Source organism: Musa acuminata, chromosome BXJ2-11 (assembly GCF_036884655.1).
Source record: "Musa acuminata AAA Group cultivar baxijiao chromosome BXJ2-11, Cavendish_Baxijiao_AAA, whole genome shotgun sequence".
In the NCBI taxonomy this organism is placed as follows: domain Eukaryota; kingdom Viridiplantae; phylum Streptophyta; class Magnoliopsida; order Zingiberales; family Musaceae; genus Musa; species Musa acuminata.
In genome coordinates, this window is record NC_088348.1 from 2,177,152 (window position 1) to 2,195,148 (window position 17,997).

General features: G+C 35.1%; 2 protein-coding genes across 2 annotated transcripts; both read left to right on the forward strand.

Annotated features, from left to right (window-relative positions):
- The first annotated feature begins 3,352 nt into the window (after positions 1–3,352).
- Positions 3,353–7,712, forward strand: LOC135628022 (probable polygalacturonase). The gene is made up of 6 exons (XM_065134552.1): positions 3,353–3,477; positions 3,571–3,933; positions 6,024–6,144; positions 6,431–6,605; positions 6,706–6,776; positions 6,866–7,712. The coding sequence occupies exons 1-6, from the start codon at positions 3,451–3,453 to the stop codon at positions 7,567–7,569; spliced, it is 1,461 nt and encodes a 486-aa protein (XP_064990624.1). The 5' UTR covers positions 3,353–3,450; the 3' UTR covers positions 7,570–7,712.
- Positions 7,713–11,258: 3,546 nt separating this feature from the next.
- LOC135626272 (probable polygalacturonase) lies at positions 11,259–14,693 on the forward strand. Its single transcript, XM_065131463.1, has 6 exons — positions 11,259–11,285; positions 11,379–11,741; positions 12,947–13,067; positions 13,357–13,531; positions 13,632–13,702; positions 13,792–14,693. Exons 1-6 carry the CDS (start codon positions 11,259–11,261, stop codon positions 14,493–14,495), a joined length of 1,461 nt encoding a protein of 486 aa, XP_064987535.1. The 3' UTR covers positions 14,496–14,693.
- Positions 14,694–17,997: the final 3,304 nt, after the last annotated feature.

Below are 17,997 nucleotides of genomic sequence, written 5' to 3' on the forward strand. Positions count from 1 at the left end.
AAGACTTTATCTAGACCAAGCAATGTTAAGAGGCCCTAGAAGGGTTGAAACATCCCCTTTCCTAGCTCTCACAACTTACCTCGCCTACCCTAGGAGAAGTGCTGAGTTTGTATTTGGCGGCCACTAGACGTACCATCAGCTCGGTGCTACTACAAGAGGAAGATGGGGTTCAATGACCCATCTAAGTTAACCACGTGCTAAATGTGCCCAAAGAATGTCACCCTACTATCGAAAAACTAGCACTCACTTTGGTATTGATAGTAAGAAAACTATGCCCCTACTTCCAAGCATATCTGATCCAAACAAGCCAACCCTTACAACAAATCCTCTCGAAGTTTGACGTCTTGGGAAGACTACTAAAATGGTTCATGGAACTAGGGGAATTCGACATCCAGTATGTCCCAAGGATAGCCATCAAAACGAAAGCATTAGTAGACTTTATATCGAAGTTGACTCCCTCCCTCAAAGGTAGAGGGGCTCTCTACTGAAGGCAAAGGAGGAGAGTCATCTCCCGAAAGTAAAAGAGGAGAGCTCTCCCCCAAAGATGGAGGAATGAATGTTGTCCCAACTAGGGCCTTATTATCGATGGCTCAGCCACTTTAGAAAGTGATGGACCTGACTTATACTAAAAGGCATAAACAATCAGATGTACTAGCATACCCTATAGTTTGAGTTCAAGATTGCTAACAATGAAGCTGAGTATGAAGCTCTCATCTTTGGACTCCGATTGGCCCGAGAACTCTACGTGCAAGAGCTAGTAGTATTGCTAATCGTATGTGCCATACAAGTCAATCACGTGAGTTATGTGTAACTTGACACATAGTCTTTTTGCTTATTATATTTTGGTATTTATCACTTTATATTACTTGTTATATATATATATATATATATATATATATATATATATATATATATATATATATATATATATATATATTGTGATATCCTTGGATCTATGCAATGAGAATCAAATCGTGATGAGATCACGATAATGAGATCGATTCACCTTTAAACACATATCCTAAATAATCCTAGTCATATGTTACTCGAGAAGGACATCAAGATAACCAAACAGATTTATTATTATTATTATCTGAACAACATCGAAATTTATGCATTATATATTTAGATATATTATTATTTGATTTCAGATTTTGATATTAAAATTATTTACATAATAGTATAAGAATGATTTTTATGCTTACAATTAGTATCAAGGCTACAACTATAATCTATAACTAGTGTACTTAAATATTTAAAAAAATTTAAATTTATTGAAAAATCATTGGTTGGCATATTAAAGAAACAACTAACTGAAATTCAATATGACAATATTTGAGAAATTTAATATTATATTTTCAATATGACAACAAAGCTATAAGCTTAAAAATATTGAGCATGAATGTAATTAAGTTATTTCTAGTATAATTTATTCTTAAATTTGCTCATTTAAATTTATTATAATAAAATTAAGAATAAGTAAAATTTTAATGAGTTAACTAGTATATATATTTTAAAAGAATTAATATTAAAGTAAAAAAGATGTAATATTTTATATACTACTTAAGGATGTGTTATTTGACTCGAAATTTTTTTTTAATTTTTTATGCTTAGAGAAAGAGAAAAGAGAGAAAGACTCTCCATGGAATCCCGATTATGGCTTTTGACTCAGGGTCGTCTTTCTCTGGGAAAATATCTCCTTTTCCTTCGATGGCATTCTCGCAGCGTTGTAGAGCGCTTGTGCGACTTTATTCGCCAAGAATTGGAGGTGTGAGTCTTCAATGCTCTTTTGAGGAAGGGGAAATGAAACTTATTGACTCACAACAGCTGGGAGAAAACAAAAGAGGCATCGAGAAAGCTGTGCGAGTGGACAGTGGAGTGTCGTTAACCTTTTTATTTCATATAATTATATAATAAAATATAAAATATAATTTTATTAAATATAACTTTTTAATTATTAATTGTATTCTTATTTTTCATAACCCCTCAATTATCATAATTCGAACCCAGAATACAAATTGACCCATAAATCTACCTTCAGATTGTTATAAATGAGAATGTTATTATCTTTGCTCCAGATTTTTGTAAAAGAGAATGTTATTGATATATTTTTTACTATTGTTAACCTTCTTATTTCATATAATTACTTAAAAATATAAGATATAATTTTATTAAATATAATATCTTAATTACTAATCATATGCTTATTTTTCACAGCCTCTTAATTGTCTCTTCTATGATAATATAAATTGATCTTTACCAGAACATATCTTTAGAATGTTATAGAAACACTCAAAATATTATCTTTAAGGTATGCAACCCGATGTTTTAAGTCATAAAAACATAAAAATGATCTAATAAATATTTAAAAAAATTATTTCTTATTTTTTTTTTATTTTCTCATGTTGAAAGAGTTTATTAAAATGAAGTTAAAAATATTTATATTTATTTACAGAGGAGTATATTAGGAATATTAAATTTCAATAAATAGAAGGGATCACGTGAGATTTGCGATGAGGAGCGATCCGGAGAGTGCAGCGAGATTATGGAAAGAGGGAGCCGGAGATGGGAAGTTCTAATTGGCTGCGAAGGAGAGTAATTTAGGAAGAAAACGCGCCAAAAGATCTTATTCCATCTTCTCGTCCGAAGCGAAGCAAATCAAACGTTATACCCAATTCCTCCAGTAAAACCACGCTTTCTCACCCTACGACCCATCGGACGAAAGCTGGTAAAGGCCGTGTACGAAATCCCTCTGTGTTAGTGTAGCGACTCACTTTCTCGGGTTAATTATATATTAATTTTTATAAATTAATTATCTTAATATCTCGATTTTATATTTTTAATAATTATATTGAAATCTTTATATTCATAAAATTAAAACATTTAATCTCGTTTCTTCTTGTGTTATTAATTTTTTCTTATTTCGCTTTATTGCTGAATATGTATAATTTTTCTATAAGTAGAATCGACGATTTTGAAGAAAAATAAGTTTAAATATTTGTAAATATAGAAATATCAATATAATATTTTATGTAAAAGTTAAAAGAATTAATTATATATTCTCTCTGTAATTAGTTATTTTATATCTCGATTCCTATATTTTCAAAAGTTATATTAGGATAGGAAGTAAAATATAAAAATCCCTATATAAGATTAAAAAAATAATTTTATAAAGTTAAAAATTAATTTTTTTTTGTTAGAATAATGAGTTAAATATTTTACTTTCATAAATATAAAATTTTAATATAATTTTTAAAAATATAAAGATGAAAATACTAAAGATAATTAATTATAAAAATATTCTATAATTAGACTGAACGATAGCTAATTACACAGAATTTACTGTATAATTAAACCCTCTCTCTGTCTCTCTATCTCACTGTCTCTCTATATATATAGAATAAGAGGCGAGCCCTGGAAGCATTCTGTTTCCGATACATCTCTACGACAATGGAGCACTCGCCGCCAAAATTCCATGTAACTCCTCTTCTCCTTTTCTTTTCTTTTTCCCATTAATCTTATCTCAAAGCTTTAATCCTTCAAACTCCGCCTTTTCCTGGTTGCGTGCAGGTGTTGATGATTTTAGTGCTGTGGACGGTGGTAACAGCGGCGTTCATAGGGATCGCTGAGGGCCATCGCCACCACCGGCGGGACGGTGGTGCGACGGAGCTAGAAGCCTTCCATTACGCGGCGACGGGGGCAGGAGGATGCCGGGCCCACGTGGCCAGCCTGACGGACTTCGGCGGGGTGGGCGACGGGGTGACCTCCAACACGGCGGCCTTTGCGGCGGCCGTGGCCAACCTCAGCAAGGTCGCGTGCGACGGCGGCGCGATGCTGGTGGTGCCGGCCGGCCGGTGGCTCACCGGGCCCTTCAACCTCACCAACCACTTCACCCTCTTCCTCGACCACGACGCCGTCATCCTCGCTACTCAGGTCCGCCCCCTTTCCCCCACCTTCTCCTCCATCTATTTCTATTTAGAGTACATGTTCATAATCGTTCATGGGTTGTTTGCCGTTACCATCGCCTTTATCATCCGACGTTGCCTCCATCCTCAGTGGTGGTTATTGCTAGTAGCCCTTCTCATCGAGTCCGTTCATCTGACAGCTCTCGCCAGATGAACGGTGATGATGAAGAATAGTCTCGTCACTGGTGAGCCCCACCAGAACGTTACACAGCGATGGAATACTATTCCACCGTTTCCTTCATCTCATCTCGAGGGAGAAATCACTAGTCTCGATCTTAGATGACTAATCCGATGTGCATAGTCACCGCGTTGGACTGATGAGGGAAAAAGTGAACTAAGCCATTAAAACTCTAAATTTGTCTTGATAACATTAATTTCTGAAATATTTACAATATGTATGGTGGAATTTTTACTATTTAGTATCTCTATTTTGATCTCTCCAAATGAGATTACGGTAATATTTATTATGTTTTATTTTTATTTTTTTGCTTTTGCTCTTGTATGTAATAACCTTATATGTGAACATCAATAATCTTGGATCAGAATCCACATAAAATTTCCTTCCAAATTCCAAGATGGTGAAGATTACGCCCAAAGTTATATGTTTTAATTGAGAGAGGATCCTCACTTTCACTCAAGATTCTTAAGGTCATATGTCTATTGGTTTACAATTGGAAAATGGCTTCAGAAAAGGGTTAGATTAGGTTGATTAAAAGAGGGCTTTGTGTGTTCCTTCTATTTTATAAAATAATATTATAGGATAAAAGGAACATTGTAGTTTTATATCTTTTACAAAATAAGAATAGTTGAGGGTGTAAATTTAGGATACTTCTAGATAATAGCATTTACACTTACTTGCCCAACAGTAATTGAATTAATTGGAAACTAAATTAGTATAAAACTAAGCATGAAAAGTATAAACTTTTTGCATTCATTAACACTTGGATATTTAAGCATTCGCTCAGAGTAAACTTTCTTCAAGCAGTAAACTTGTGACTATGCTAACAGCGATCAACGAGAAAGGAGGGAACGAGTCAAAATTATAAAAGATAAAAACTAAAAATATGTCAGTAAGGTAGAAGGTTTAATCTAAACATTGATTCCTTCCGGCTTGCTTAGTCAATAGGGACACGTCACTTCAATCATTCCTGTAGACTTTGCCATACTTTCCTAGCTATGCACAAGGTCTTATAGATCTAAGTCAAGAAGTGCTGATTCATCAGTGACTTGATTGGCATATTAGAGTTGACATCTGTGGCTAATAAATCTCATGCATTTTGTCATCATATATTCCTTTTTGGTTCACTTCAAGTCTAATCCATTGGAGATTTCATGCATATTCTAGTCGTTGTTATTGATAGTTGTGTAGAACTATTACTCTGAAAAGTAATCCATTCAATGGTGAATGACATTCTTTTCGTGTGTAAGAACTTTGAGACTAAGGCTTACAAGTAGGAAAGGATGCGAGGAAACCAGCATAAGAATGGCATGCAGTGTGGACCTTAGCCTTACACTAATTTTCGTCTTGACCATCAAAAGTTCGGTGGATGTTCCAATCCGGCTAACTTTCTACCACAAAACTGCTGTTTAGACTCTCAAAGCAGGAGAACCACAAACTCTCTCTTGATGCTGTAACTTTCTTTGATATTTTGTGGGAAATAGTACTGTCATTCAATCTCTCAGTGTTTCCTTTTTTGACTAAACCTTCTGGATCTGTGTAGCTAACTGGGTTTGCTGAAGACAGGAAAACACTATTAATGCTTCAAACTTTGGAGAACAAGTTAAATTTCAGCTGCTTATATAACTGACTACTCCAAAAGTCTGTCGTATAACATAAATTTCTATTCTGCAACCCCATTTTATGGCTTCTCACACTGCAACTTGGACGTCATTGCTCATGAATTGCATGGATGTACGTAGGGGGCAACTAGATTTACTTTTAACACAGTTTGAGAATCTCTTTATTTTTTTTTTTGTATTGGTAGCTAATAGTAGTTCTAAAACTATGATCTTTTGTTCATATCAACAAAGATAATTCATGGTGATATGCTTGTACAGGATATCAATGAGTGGTCGATCATTGATTCTTTACCCTCCTACGGCAGAGGAAGAGATACGACTGGGGGTAGATACACTAATTTCATCATGGGATATAACTTGACCGATGTGGTCATAACAGGTAGTATATACGCTGCATATTTTCATTGCTTCTATTGTATTAGTTCCTTTTAAATTTATAAAGTTTGCTTTGTATTATCATTCCATAGTCCCCAAAAGTTTATAAATAAAAAATATTTCTAGTCAGAAACCGTAACATTTAATTCATTTTCTATTGTTTTAGGGTGCTTGGATTGATAAAAAGATGCATATCATCTAACTTGTTTGCATCATAGATGTGCAATGGAATACAATTTGATTGCAACGTACCATGTCCTGATGCTAACAAGTTTTATTGTTATTTTTAGGGAATAATGGAACTATCGATGGACAAGGTGAAACCTGGTGGAAAATGTTCCGTAACAATGAACTCAATCACACTCGTGGATACCTCATTGAATTGGTGTACTGCATGCAAGTGCTGATTTCCAACATTACATTGGTTGACGCTCCATCGTGGAATGTCCACCCAGTGTACAGCAGGTTTATATTAATAATCTACTTTCAGAACACTTGAAGGTTTCTTTTGCTTTCCATTCTGTTGTTACAATCTGGTGTTAACGTGAATGAATGCACTGTACAGCCAAGTTATCGTCTCAGGCATCACAATTCTTGCACCAGTCGACTCTCCGAACACTGATGGGATCAATCCAGGTGGATATCGTACCTACATTTAGTTGGGTTGTAGATTCTATTTTGCTGTTTCGATTGATTCTTTTTGGTGGTTTCTCTCTTCTTCGCAGACTCGTCCTCCAATGTCCGCATTGAGGACTGCTACATAGTCTCAGGGGATGACTGCGTCGCCATTAAAAGCGGTTGGGATGAGTACGGGATTGCATTCAACATGCCAAGCAAACACATAGTGATCAGACGGCTCACCTGCATCTCCCCCTCAAGCGCTGTCATCGCCCTGGGAAGCGAGATGTCAGGAGGAATCCAAGATGTCCGGGCCGAAGACATCACGGCCATCCACTCCGAATCCGGCGTCAGGATCAAGACGGCCATCGGAAGGGGAGCTTACGTGAAGGACATATTCGTGAGAAGAATGGATCTGCACACCATGAAGTGGGTCTTCTGGATGACGGGCACCTACGGGCAGCACCCGGACGACAAATTTGATCCGAAAGCCATCCCGGTGGTGCAGAATATCAGCTACAGCAACGTGGTGGCCGAGAACGTGACCATGGCCGCGAAGCTGGAGGGGATTCCCGGCGCGCCCTTCACCGGAATATGCATCTACAATGTGACGGCGGAGGTGCGGAAGTCGAAGAAGCCGATATGGAACTGCACCGACGTGGAGGGCGTATCGAGTCACGTGACGCCCACTCCCTGTGCGCTGATTCCGGAATCTCCAGATCTTATTACGCATTGCCCCTTCCCTGAAAATGTTCTACCTGTGGATTTTGTTGGGCTGACGGAGTGTTCTTATCAGAGAACCAAAGCATGAGTCGAGATGCTTTCTACATCCAAATCGATGAAATAATTGATCTTTGTTTACCTCTTAATGGCATAAACTATGATGTCCTGAAGCTTGGCAGATTAAATTGTTTGCCTTGAACAAAGTGCTTAATGAATATTTTTTTACAAGTATTTTGAATTTATTTTTATAAGTACCTTTGTTCACAGAGTTGAAACATATGTAGATGTTATCAGCATAGTTGTTATCAGTAAACATGGAATCTATCTCATGCTTGCAGTATACAGACGAGTAATAGGTCAATAACAATCAAATCCAATCCAATATAGAACTCAGATAATCCAAGTCACAAAATATATTCGACCTCAAATGACACCTTTCCTCAGTTGACGTCTTCCAACAGGACCGTAGGAATATGGGAGAAAGTAGCGGTTAGATTCCTTAGCATCCAGACGCTAATACCATAGCACTAGTTGTCAGATGTCTAACCCCAAGTTACAAAACCAATTTAGACTCAGTGGATCGCACAAAGATGCATCAATAATGATTGATCCCCATGACAATCAAACCTGCAGCAACATTACAAAAACAAACAAATCAGGTGCAAAATATGACATACACACTGCACACGATTAGAGTAGAAAAACTGCATTTGATAATTGCCAAATGGAAACCTAAATTTACCTGTATTCTCGTTAACTTAAACTAACTTCATGGCTATATGTTAAGAAATGCTAAGATACCACTTCAGCAATCCAAAAAGCTCTCCTTTGCATATGTGCCGCACGCACGCAAAAACGGGTACTCTAATGAGCAGGTTTTTGGCAGTAATGGTATCAGTTATCACTTTTACCCCCATCACATTAAACATGGAGCACACGGAGGCGCTCATGGAATTGTATCTGAACTCTTATAAAAGTGTGCTAATGAAGAACATGTAACAGTGTAAACATGTTTTGAAAGCTATTATTTTCTTGTTTGCTTTGTCATTGGAAACTACAAATAGAAATAGTACAAATGGACTCGGATCATCATTCTGCAATTAAAAGAGAAGGCAAAGAGAAAAGGAACGTTGGGATGAAGGGAAAAACTCTCATGATCTTATCAACCAAAACATCTATAGCTAAAATGAATTAGATCTCCCACTGAAAATGTTGGTAAGAAAACAGAAAAACCAAACAGTAAGTAGAAATTCTCAGCCTAATACCAAAGTTGCATTGGTAGAGGTTTCGATTCAGCATAATGACACACTGGTACAGTTTTCCTTTTGAAAACAAGAGACATAAGAGTGCCATAGTGGAATCCTTAACATTAAGTTCCAATCTACGGCAACAAGTGCTGTCTGTAATTTTTAGAAGATTATATTGAGTTGAGGCGAAATCAACAAAAAATGCATCGTAAAATTTTTAGTAGTTTCTATCCGAAAGCTTGGGGCAATCTCCAAAAAAACGACAATAAGAGAGAGAGAGAGGGAGAAGCACAAGAGGCTTATAAATTCCAAAAATTCCTATGTGATTAGAATTGATACACAAATATACGAAACTACAGTTTCAGAAAGCAGTGATCATCAGTCAATGATTGATTGGATTGGATTATCTGATTTAGGTCAGTATCCATTAACTCATATACAATGTAAACATCAATGAAGTTTTGCCTCTATGGTGGGCGTATCATGTCCTTGATTCCAAAATAACTCGTGAGATCCAATCTAATAACAAGCTAAATAAAAGGATCAACATGGAAGACAGTCTCACCACTAAAATATATCTTACATTAAACTGCAAGCATAAAATTTGTAATGTGCTATAGGTAATACGAAAATTTTTTAATAGCAGTATTGTAATCAAATAACAATAGATCAAATTTATGATATGTACCTTTCGATGTCATTTCAAAAGAACTTTATGAGATCTGTACAAGTACTATCTTAATATTTGAAATCCACTGTATATTAATGTGCAAGGAGAACTAGATTCTTCTTCTCGTCTCTTTCTATCTTTTTTACAGAATTACTTAGATTGATGGATTAGAGATATGGAGGATTAAAGAGGAACTGTAATCTCTTAATGACTATCACATATCGATGTCCGTCATATATCGTGCATCATATACATCATTCGTAGAAGTATTGTCTATATATAGGCAAGAGTAAAGGGTCTAAGATAAGTAATCAGGAAAGTTCCTTTTATAATGACATATTATAAGGGATCTTACCTTAATTAGATATTTTGTCTATTAGCTATAACTTTCATCATAATCCAATCAATTTATAATATATATTATAAATTAAATAGAGTCACATAATCTAACATTCTTCCACTTGGTCAATTAATTGGTAAGATATAAAAATATTAAAAATTAAAATAATAAAATAAGATTTGTTTGAAAATAATTTTACCTAATTGGACTTTTAAAATTTTTAAAAATATTTTATATATAATTATGAATTTTAAAATAAGTCAATAAGTCTAATAAACATAATAATATTAGCCTTTCTTATTAGTTCATAATGACCCCTATAATTTATCTTGTCAAAATAATTTTATTATTAAATTCAACTATAATATGCATAAATAAGTTTTGGTAAATGGGTCAATAACGGTGCTCACAACGAGTTATAACAATTGTATATTATCAATATTATACTCCATTCTATGTACCACAACATTATTAGCCTTTCCTAATATAGTCAATAATGACCCCTATAATTTATCTTGTCAAAAAAATTCTATTATTATATTCAACTATAATATGTATAAACATAAATATAAATAGATAACTTTAATTAAGCTAAAAAATATAAATTATAGTATTCACCTAAATATGCATCACAATATCTTTTATAGTTTGCTCACAAGTCCTATTCTAAAAACATATTTTTTAAATATTTTAGACTATAAAGTTTTGGTAAATGGGTCAACGATGATGCTTAGATTTTTAATTTACACTTGTTGTTTCTAAACTCTTTATCTAACTACCATGTACTTATATCTTGATATACTTAGAATTACCTGAATATTTATTATTCTTCGAGAACAAAACTAGTTATCTTATAGCAACAATAATTTCAGAAAAAAAGATATGCCAAAGGGTCAGGCCAAAACATTATAATGATAATAAATAGGGTTGAAAAATTGTAATGATAACAAATAGGTCAATGTCTTGATTAAGAAAGTAGCAACCATTGTACAAACCTATAGGGACCAACTTGAAACAAATTAATCTTAATACGATGATAATCAATCCCTTTAAGTTTATTAGAGCATAGACAGATTAATTCATGCTAGTTGTTGTCAAGTACAAATAGTTTTAGTTTTTTCAAAAATAGCAATACGTTTAGGCGACTAACCCTAAATGGTTAAGACTTTACGATTTTATTGTTGTGGTAACAATAGACTTATGTGTTGCTCAATAATATGTCAACTAAAATATATCATTCAAGTAGGACAAATCACATTTTAAAGGAATGACCAGACTGTCTCAACAAACATATTATTTTCAACCAAGGACAATATAACCACTATCTAAAGTTATGCATACTCTAGTTTGCAGTATAAATAATCTATAATTAGCTCGAATCATACTGAAAATAACTAATTACATAACATAATTTATAATTAGCCTTCCTCTCTCTCTCTCTCTCTCTCTCCATCTCTCTCTATATATAGAACAAGAGCCGAGCAGTGGAAGCATTCTGTTTCTGACACATCTCTCTGACAATGGAGCACTCGCCGCCAATATTCCGTGTAACACCTCTTCTCCTTTTCTTTTCTTTTTCCCAGTAATCCTATCTCAAAGCTTTAATCCTTCAAACTCCAACTTTTCTCGGTTACGTGCAGGTGTTGATGATTTTAGTGCTGTGGACGGTGGTAACAGCGGCGTTCATAGGGATCGCTGAGGGCCATCGCCACCACCGGCGGGAAGGTGGCGCGACGGAGGTAGAAGTCTTCCACTACGCGGCGGCGGGGGCAGGAGGATGCCGGGCCCACGTGGCCAGCCTGACGGACTTCGGCGGGGTGGGCGACGGGGTGACCTCCAACACGGCGGCCTTTGCGACGGCCGTGGCCAACCTCAGTAAGGTCGCGTACGACGGCGGCGCGATGCTGGTGGTGCCGGCCGGCCGGTGGCTCACCGGGCCCTTCAACCTCTCCGACCACTTCACCCTCTTCCTCGACCACGACGCCGTCATCCTCGCCACTCAGGTCCGCCTCCCTCCTCCGTCCCCTTCCCCCCACCTTCTCCTCCATCTATTTAGATGTAGAGTGCATGTTCATAATCGTTCACGGCTTGTTTGCCATTACCATCGCCTCTATCATCCGCGTTGCCTTCGTCCTCGGTGGTGATTATGGCTAGTAGCCCTTCCCATCGAGTCCGTTCATCTGACAGCTCTCGCCAGATGAACGGTGACGACGAAGAATAGATTCGTCACTGGTGAGCCCCACCAGAACATTACATAGCGAGTGTATACTATTCTAACGTTTCCTTCGTCTCATCTCCAAGGAGAATTCACTAAGTCTAATCCTGTGCATAGTCACCCGCTTTGGACTGATGAGGGAAAAGAAGTGAACTAAGCCACTACAAATCTAAATTTGTCTTGATAATATTAATTTCTGAAATATTTGCAATTTGTAATGTAGATTTTTGACTATTTAGTATCTCTACTTTGATCTCTCAAAATAAGAAAATATTATTATTATTATTATTATTATTATTATTATTACTATTTCTCTTGTATGTCATATCCTTGTATGGTATGTGAACATCAATAATCTTGAATTAGAATCCACATAAAAAAATTCCTTTCAAATTTCAAGATCTTGAAGATTACGCTCCAAAATTAATAAGTTTTAATTAAGAATGACATTCTTTCCTAGTGTAAGAATTTAAGGTAGGAAAGGATGTGAGGAAACCAGCATAAGAATGGAATACAGTGTGGACCTTACCCTTACATTAATTTTAGGCTCCGCCATCAGTCTACAAGTTAGGCGGATGACTTTCTAACACAAAACTGCTTTTTAGACTCTCAAAACAGGAGAACCACAAACTCTCTCTTTGATATTTTGTAGGAAAGAGTACTGTCATCCAATCTCTCAGTGTTTTCTTTTTGACTAAACCTTGTAGATCTGTGTAGCTAATTGGGTTTCCTGAAGACAGCAAAACTCTATTAATGATACAAACTTGGGAGAACAAGTTAAATTTCAACTGCAGCTTATATAACATAAATTTCTATTCTGCAATCCCATTTTATGGCTTCTCACACTGCAACTTGGACAGCATTGCTTATGAATTGCATGGATACTCTTTTTTTTTTTGTTTATTGGTAGCTAATAGAAGCTTTAATACTATGTTCTTTTGTTCAATCTGCATCAACTAAGACAATTCATATCATGGTGATATGCTTGTGCAGGATATCAACGAGTGGCCGATCATTGATCCTTTGCCCTCCTACGGTAGAGGAAGAGATGCAGTTGGGGGTAGATACAGTAATCTCATCATGGGATATAACCTAACCGATATAGTTATAACAGGTAGTATATACGTTGCATATTTTCAGTACTTCTATCACATTACTTCTAAATTCATAAAGCCTGCGTTGTTTTGTCGTTCCATGATCCCCTAAAATTTAGATAGAAAATTTATTTTTAGCCAGAAACTATAACATTTAATTCAGTTTATGATGTTTTGGCATGCTTTGATTGACAAGAAGACGCATATATATCATCATCTAACTTGTTTTCATCATAGATGGGGAACAGAATACAATTTGATTGCAACATACCACGTCCTGGTGCTAACAAGTTTTATTGTTATTTTTAGGGAATAATGGAACTATCGATGGACAAGGTGAAACCTGGTGGAAAATGTTCCGTAACAATGAACTCAATTACACTCGTGGATACCTCATTGAATTGATGTACTGCAAACAAGTGCTGATTTCCAACATTACATTGGTTAACTCTCCATCGTGGAATGTCCATCCAGTGTACAGCAGGTTTATATTAATAATCTACTTTCAGAACACTTGAAGGCTTCTTTTGCTTTCCATTCTATTGTTACAATCTGATGTTAACGTGAATGAATGCACTGTGCAGCCACGTAATCGTCTCAGGCATCACAATTCTTGCACCAGTCAACTCTCCGAACACTGATGGGATCAATCCAGGTGGATATCGTACCTACATTTAGTTGGGTTGTAGATTCTATGTTGCTGTTTCGATTGATTCTTTTTGGTGGTTTCTCTCTTCTTCGCAGACTCATCCTCCAATGTCCGCATTGAGGACTGCTACATAGTCTCAGGCGATGACTGCATCGCCATTAAAAGCGGTTGGGATGAGTACGGGATTGCATTCAACATGTCAAGCAAACACATAGTGATCAGAAGGCTCACCTGCATCTCCCCCACGAGCGCTGTCATCGCCCTGGGAAGCGAGATGTCGGGAGGAATCCAAGATGTCCGGGCCGAAGACATCACGGCCATCCACTCCGAATCCGGCGTCAGGATCAAGACGACCATCGGAAGGGGAGCTTACGTGAAGGACATATTCGTGAGAAGAATGAATCTGCACACAATGAAGTGGGTCTTCTGGATGACGGGCACCTACGGGCAGCACCCGGACGACAACTTCGATCCGAAAGCCATCCCGGTGGTGCGGAATATCATCTACAGCGACGTGGTCGCCGAGAACGTGACCATGGCCGCGAAGCTGGAGGGGATTCCCGGAGCGCCCTTCACCGGAATATGCATCTACAATGTGACGGCGGAGGTGGTGAAGTCGAAGAAGCCGATATGGAACTGCACCGACGTGGAGGGAGTATCGAGTCACGTGACGCCCACTCCCTGTGCGCAGATTCCGGAATATCCAGATCGTATAACGCATTGCCCCTTCCCTGAAGATGATCTACCTGTGGATTATGTTGGGCTGGAGGAGTGTTCTTATCAGAGAACCAAACCATGAGTTGAGATGCTTTCTACAACTCATGGTTTAATGGCATAAACTATGATGTCCTGAAGCTTGGCAGATTAAAATGTTTGCCTTGAACAAAGGCAGATGTAACTGATCATATATCATATTGGGGAGGAACGATAGCCAATAATATTTCATTGCTATAAATATGGATTATTGAAAAAATAAGTCATGTTATTTATTTGAATACTTTTCTTCAACTTCGAAGTGTTATATTCTTTATTTGATACAAATAGTTTTTATGAAAATTTTGATTTATGAATAGTTTTTACGAATTATGAGCGTGACTTGGACTATTGATTTTATCTGTCATATTATAATTCACAACCTATCTCCATGTCCAAACATTGCGTAAGCCCCATATATTGCAGAGGATAGATGATATATGAATCATGTTATGCATGAATAGACTACGTTAGATCTTATAAAATAAAATAAGTGATGTGGCATGATTCAATATTTTATCCATTTCACTTCTTTATTTATAGTGTGGAAACATATTCATTTCTTTTTTCATTGATTCCAATCTATAATACTATCGGAGTGAAATGAGAAATATTTTTTATGTAAAAAGTAACTAGTAAATATCTCAATCTATAATACTATCAGAGTGGACTTTATTAGTAACAAGTAAATATTTTATATGTAAAAAAATCAAAATGTTAAAGGGATAAACACCAATCAAAAGATATGAGATAATCCAAAAAGCACTTAATCATGATCGAATTTATAAGCCGATTTGGATATCGAGCATTTACCTATAAAAACATAATTAGTTGCAATGAATAGTTACAATCCTAGAAAATAGAATCCAGTAAATCTCTTCTTACATAGATTCATTATATATATGATATATGGAGATATGTATGAAAAGTAGATTTTATATAAATCTATTTTTGCCATTCATTTCATTCATGCTCAAGTCGGATGATGAAAAATTATCATTTTCGATTCCTTAAGGAGATGGATCCATAGAATTCACCTATCCCAATAACAAAGAAACTTGACTAGAATGATACTATATTAAGAGTTAAAATGGCTAAAGCAATGGGGCATAATTATTATGGAGGATCGGCATGTCCCAATGATATTTTATATGTTTTTTTATGAAACAATTCAAAGTACTATTACATGTAATGACTAGAATGATTAGTGAACCGATGGATCCATTTATAACTCTTTGAAAATATTACCCAAATGATACTTCTTTCCTGTATTACATATACTCCGCACAATACCCAATAAGTTATTAGGTGTTCTTTTAATAGTTTCAATACCAACGAGATTATTGATAGTACCTTTTTTATGAAGAATATTAATAAATTTTAAAATCCATTTCATCATCCAATAGCTACAATAGTCTTTTTGATTAATAACTCTTTGGTTAGGTATTGGATAAAGCACTAAAAGTATTTTTTTAACTTGATTCAATCGTGAAATACCATGATGTAAGTATCTACTATTCTTAGATACATTAATTTGATTATGATCATTTCATGAAAATACTGATTGTGCCAAAAAGATTAAAAACAAATTTTCTTCTTTCTTTACAAAATTTTCTTTCTATTTTTATTAGAAAAAGAAGATGAAATAATTATAATGGATTTAAAATGAAAACTTATTCTTAGGTAAATCAATTGAGAAATGCTTTTGTAGAGTATCCAATATCTCTTTTACATCTTCTATATGAAAGTATTTAATTCTCGTAAGATCTTATTAAAAGGTTCAATAATATGTGTATATTGGACCTTTTGAGATAATTATTGGACCCAGAAGGTAATTCTGATTGGTCAATAAAAATACATGTTGATGTTTTTACTTTTGTTTTTCAATCTATCTTGAAAGGTAAAAATGGGTAGAGTAAATCTATTTTTATTTTATTTAAAATTAATGTCCCCTTCCTCTACATGTACATGTAGGAAAGGAATATAATAAATCAATTAAATTCCAAGAACTTCATAAAGTTCTTCCTTAGAAGTTAAACTTCCATTCAACTATATCTCTTCGCATTTCGAATAGTCATAGATATATCATCTATAGGGTAACTTTCATTTTGAGGGTTAGTTGTTGGTTTCATATAATATTCATAATCTCATCTAATTTATAATTCAATATATAAATCAATTGATTCCGTCACGTTAACTATATGTTGTGTTATATCAACTATTTCTATGGAAGGTGGGGAGATGATTATCTTGAGCGATTACTTATTTAGGACCCTTGACGCAAATGGATGCATCTCTAACTCTATATATATTACTTCTCAATATAATTTATTTCAAATTTAGTAAACTTTGATGTATCAATTCTTCAATACCTATTATCATAGAATATTCATGCAACACTTTATCAGATTTTGCACATGGGATACATGTTCCTTCTAATTCTCCAAGTAAAGCCCTGGCAATAGCTATAGTATTTGGTTGACCTTTCATAAGCGAGGACAAAACAAAAAGACCATAATAAAGACATTTATGTCTACTCTTGATTCACAGCGTAAGAGTGGATCCTGCTACTTCCTCTTAAATTATACTCTAGTAATACTATTATTTGATCATATCATCGAATCATTTATTTCTCTTGAAATTTGTTTTTTTCTTATTACTACATGTCTTTTTTTAGGGGTCGGCATCCATTATGTGGCATAGGTGTTACATCACATACAAAACTTAATAGTATACCACTTTTATAAATGGCTTGTAATCTCTTCTCTTCGGTGACCAAGACTTTTTATCATAACTTCTGCTCATTGCATACCCTAATCAACAACTATATAAATAACATTTAATGCTGCTGCTTGAGTAGCATAAAGTGTCTCTCTTCTTGTCTCTTTGAATTCGGAAGTACTAGTAGAGGCCCAAGAAACCACCCGACCTCGCATATCTATAATAATTACAATGGTAATGTTGAAACTTACTTGAACATGAATAACTCCTTTTAGTATTCTACGTCTATTCTTACGTGAACCAATCTACCCATTCTTATGTAAACCAATTCTTGGTATGACTTTTATCATATTTTATCATCTTATAAATATGAGTCGAAAATATACGAAAGAAAAGTTACTAAAATATCCATTTCATATTAAAAGAAATAATTTATTTTTATCCTTTCTTTATAAAGTTCTTTTTTAGAAAGATTATCCTTGTCTATATTTATGTCTCAAATTAGAACAAATCACTATAATTCATCTGCGAATCAATTGACATTTTTCATAAATTTTATTAACGAAAGCCCTTATTTTCATATTTCTTACTCCTTACCTTAATTTTGAATCTATTCCTTGGAAATTCTTGAATATTTTTTTAACTTCAAATTGTATCGTCACGAAAAGAATGCTTTAAAATCACCTGATCATTCGAATCTTTGTTAAGAAATCTATAATTTATACATCACTTGGTTGAATCGCAATGACTTCAATTTCGAGTATCCCTGAGTAGTATCCATATAAAACTATATTGGATCCTTTTTGAAACATAACCTAGAATTACAT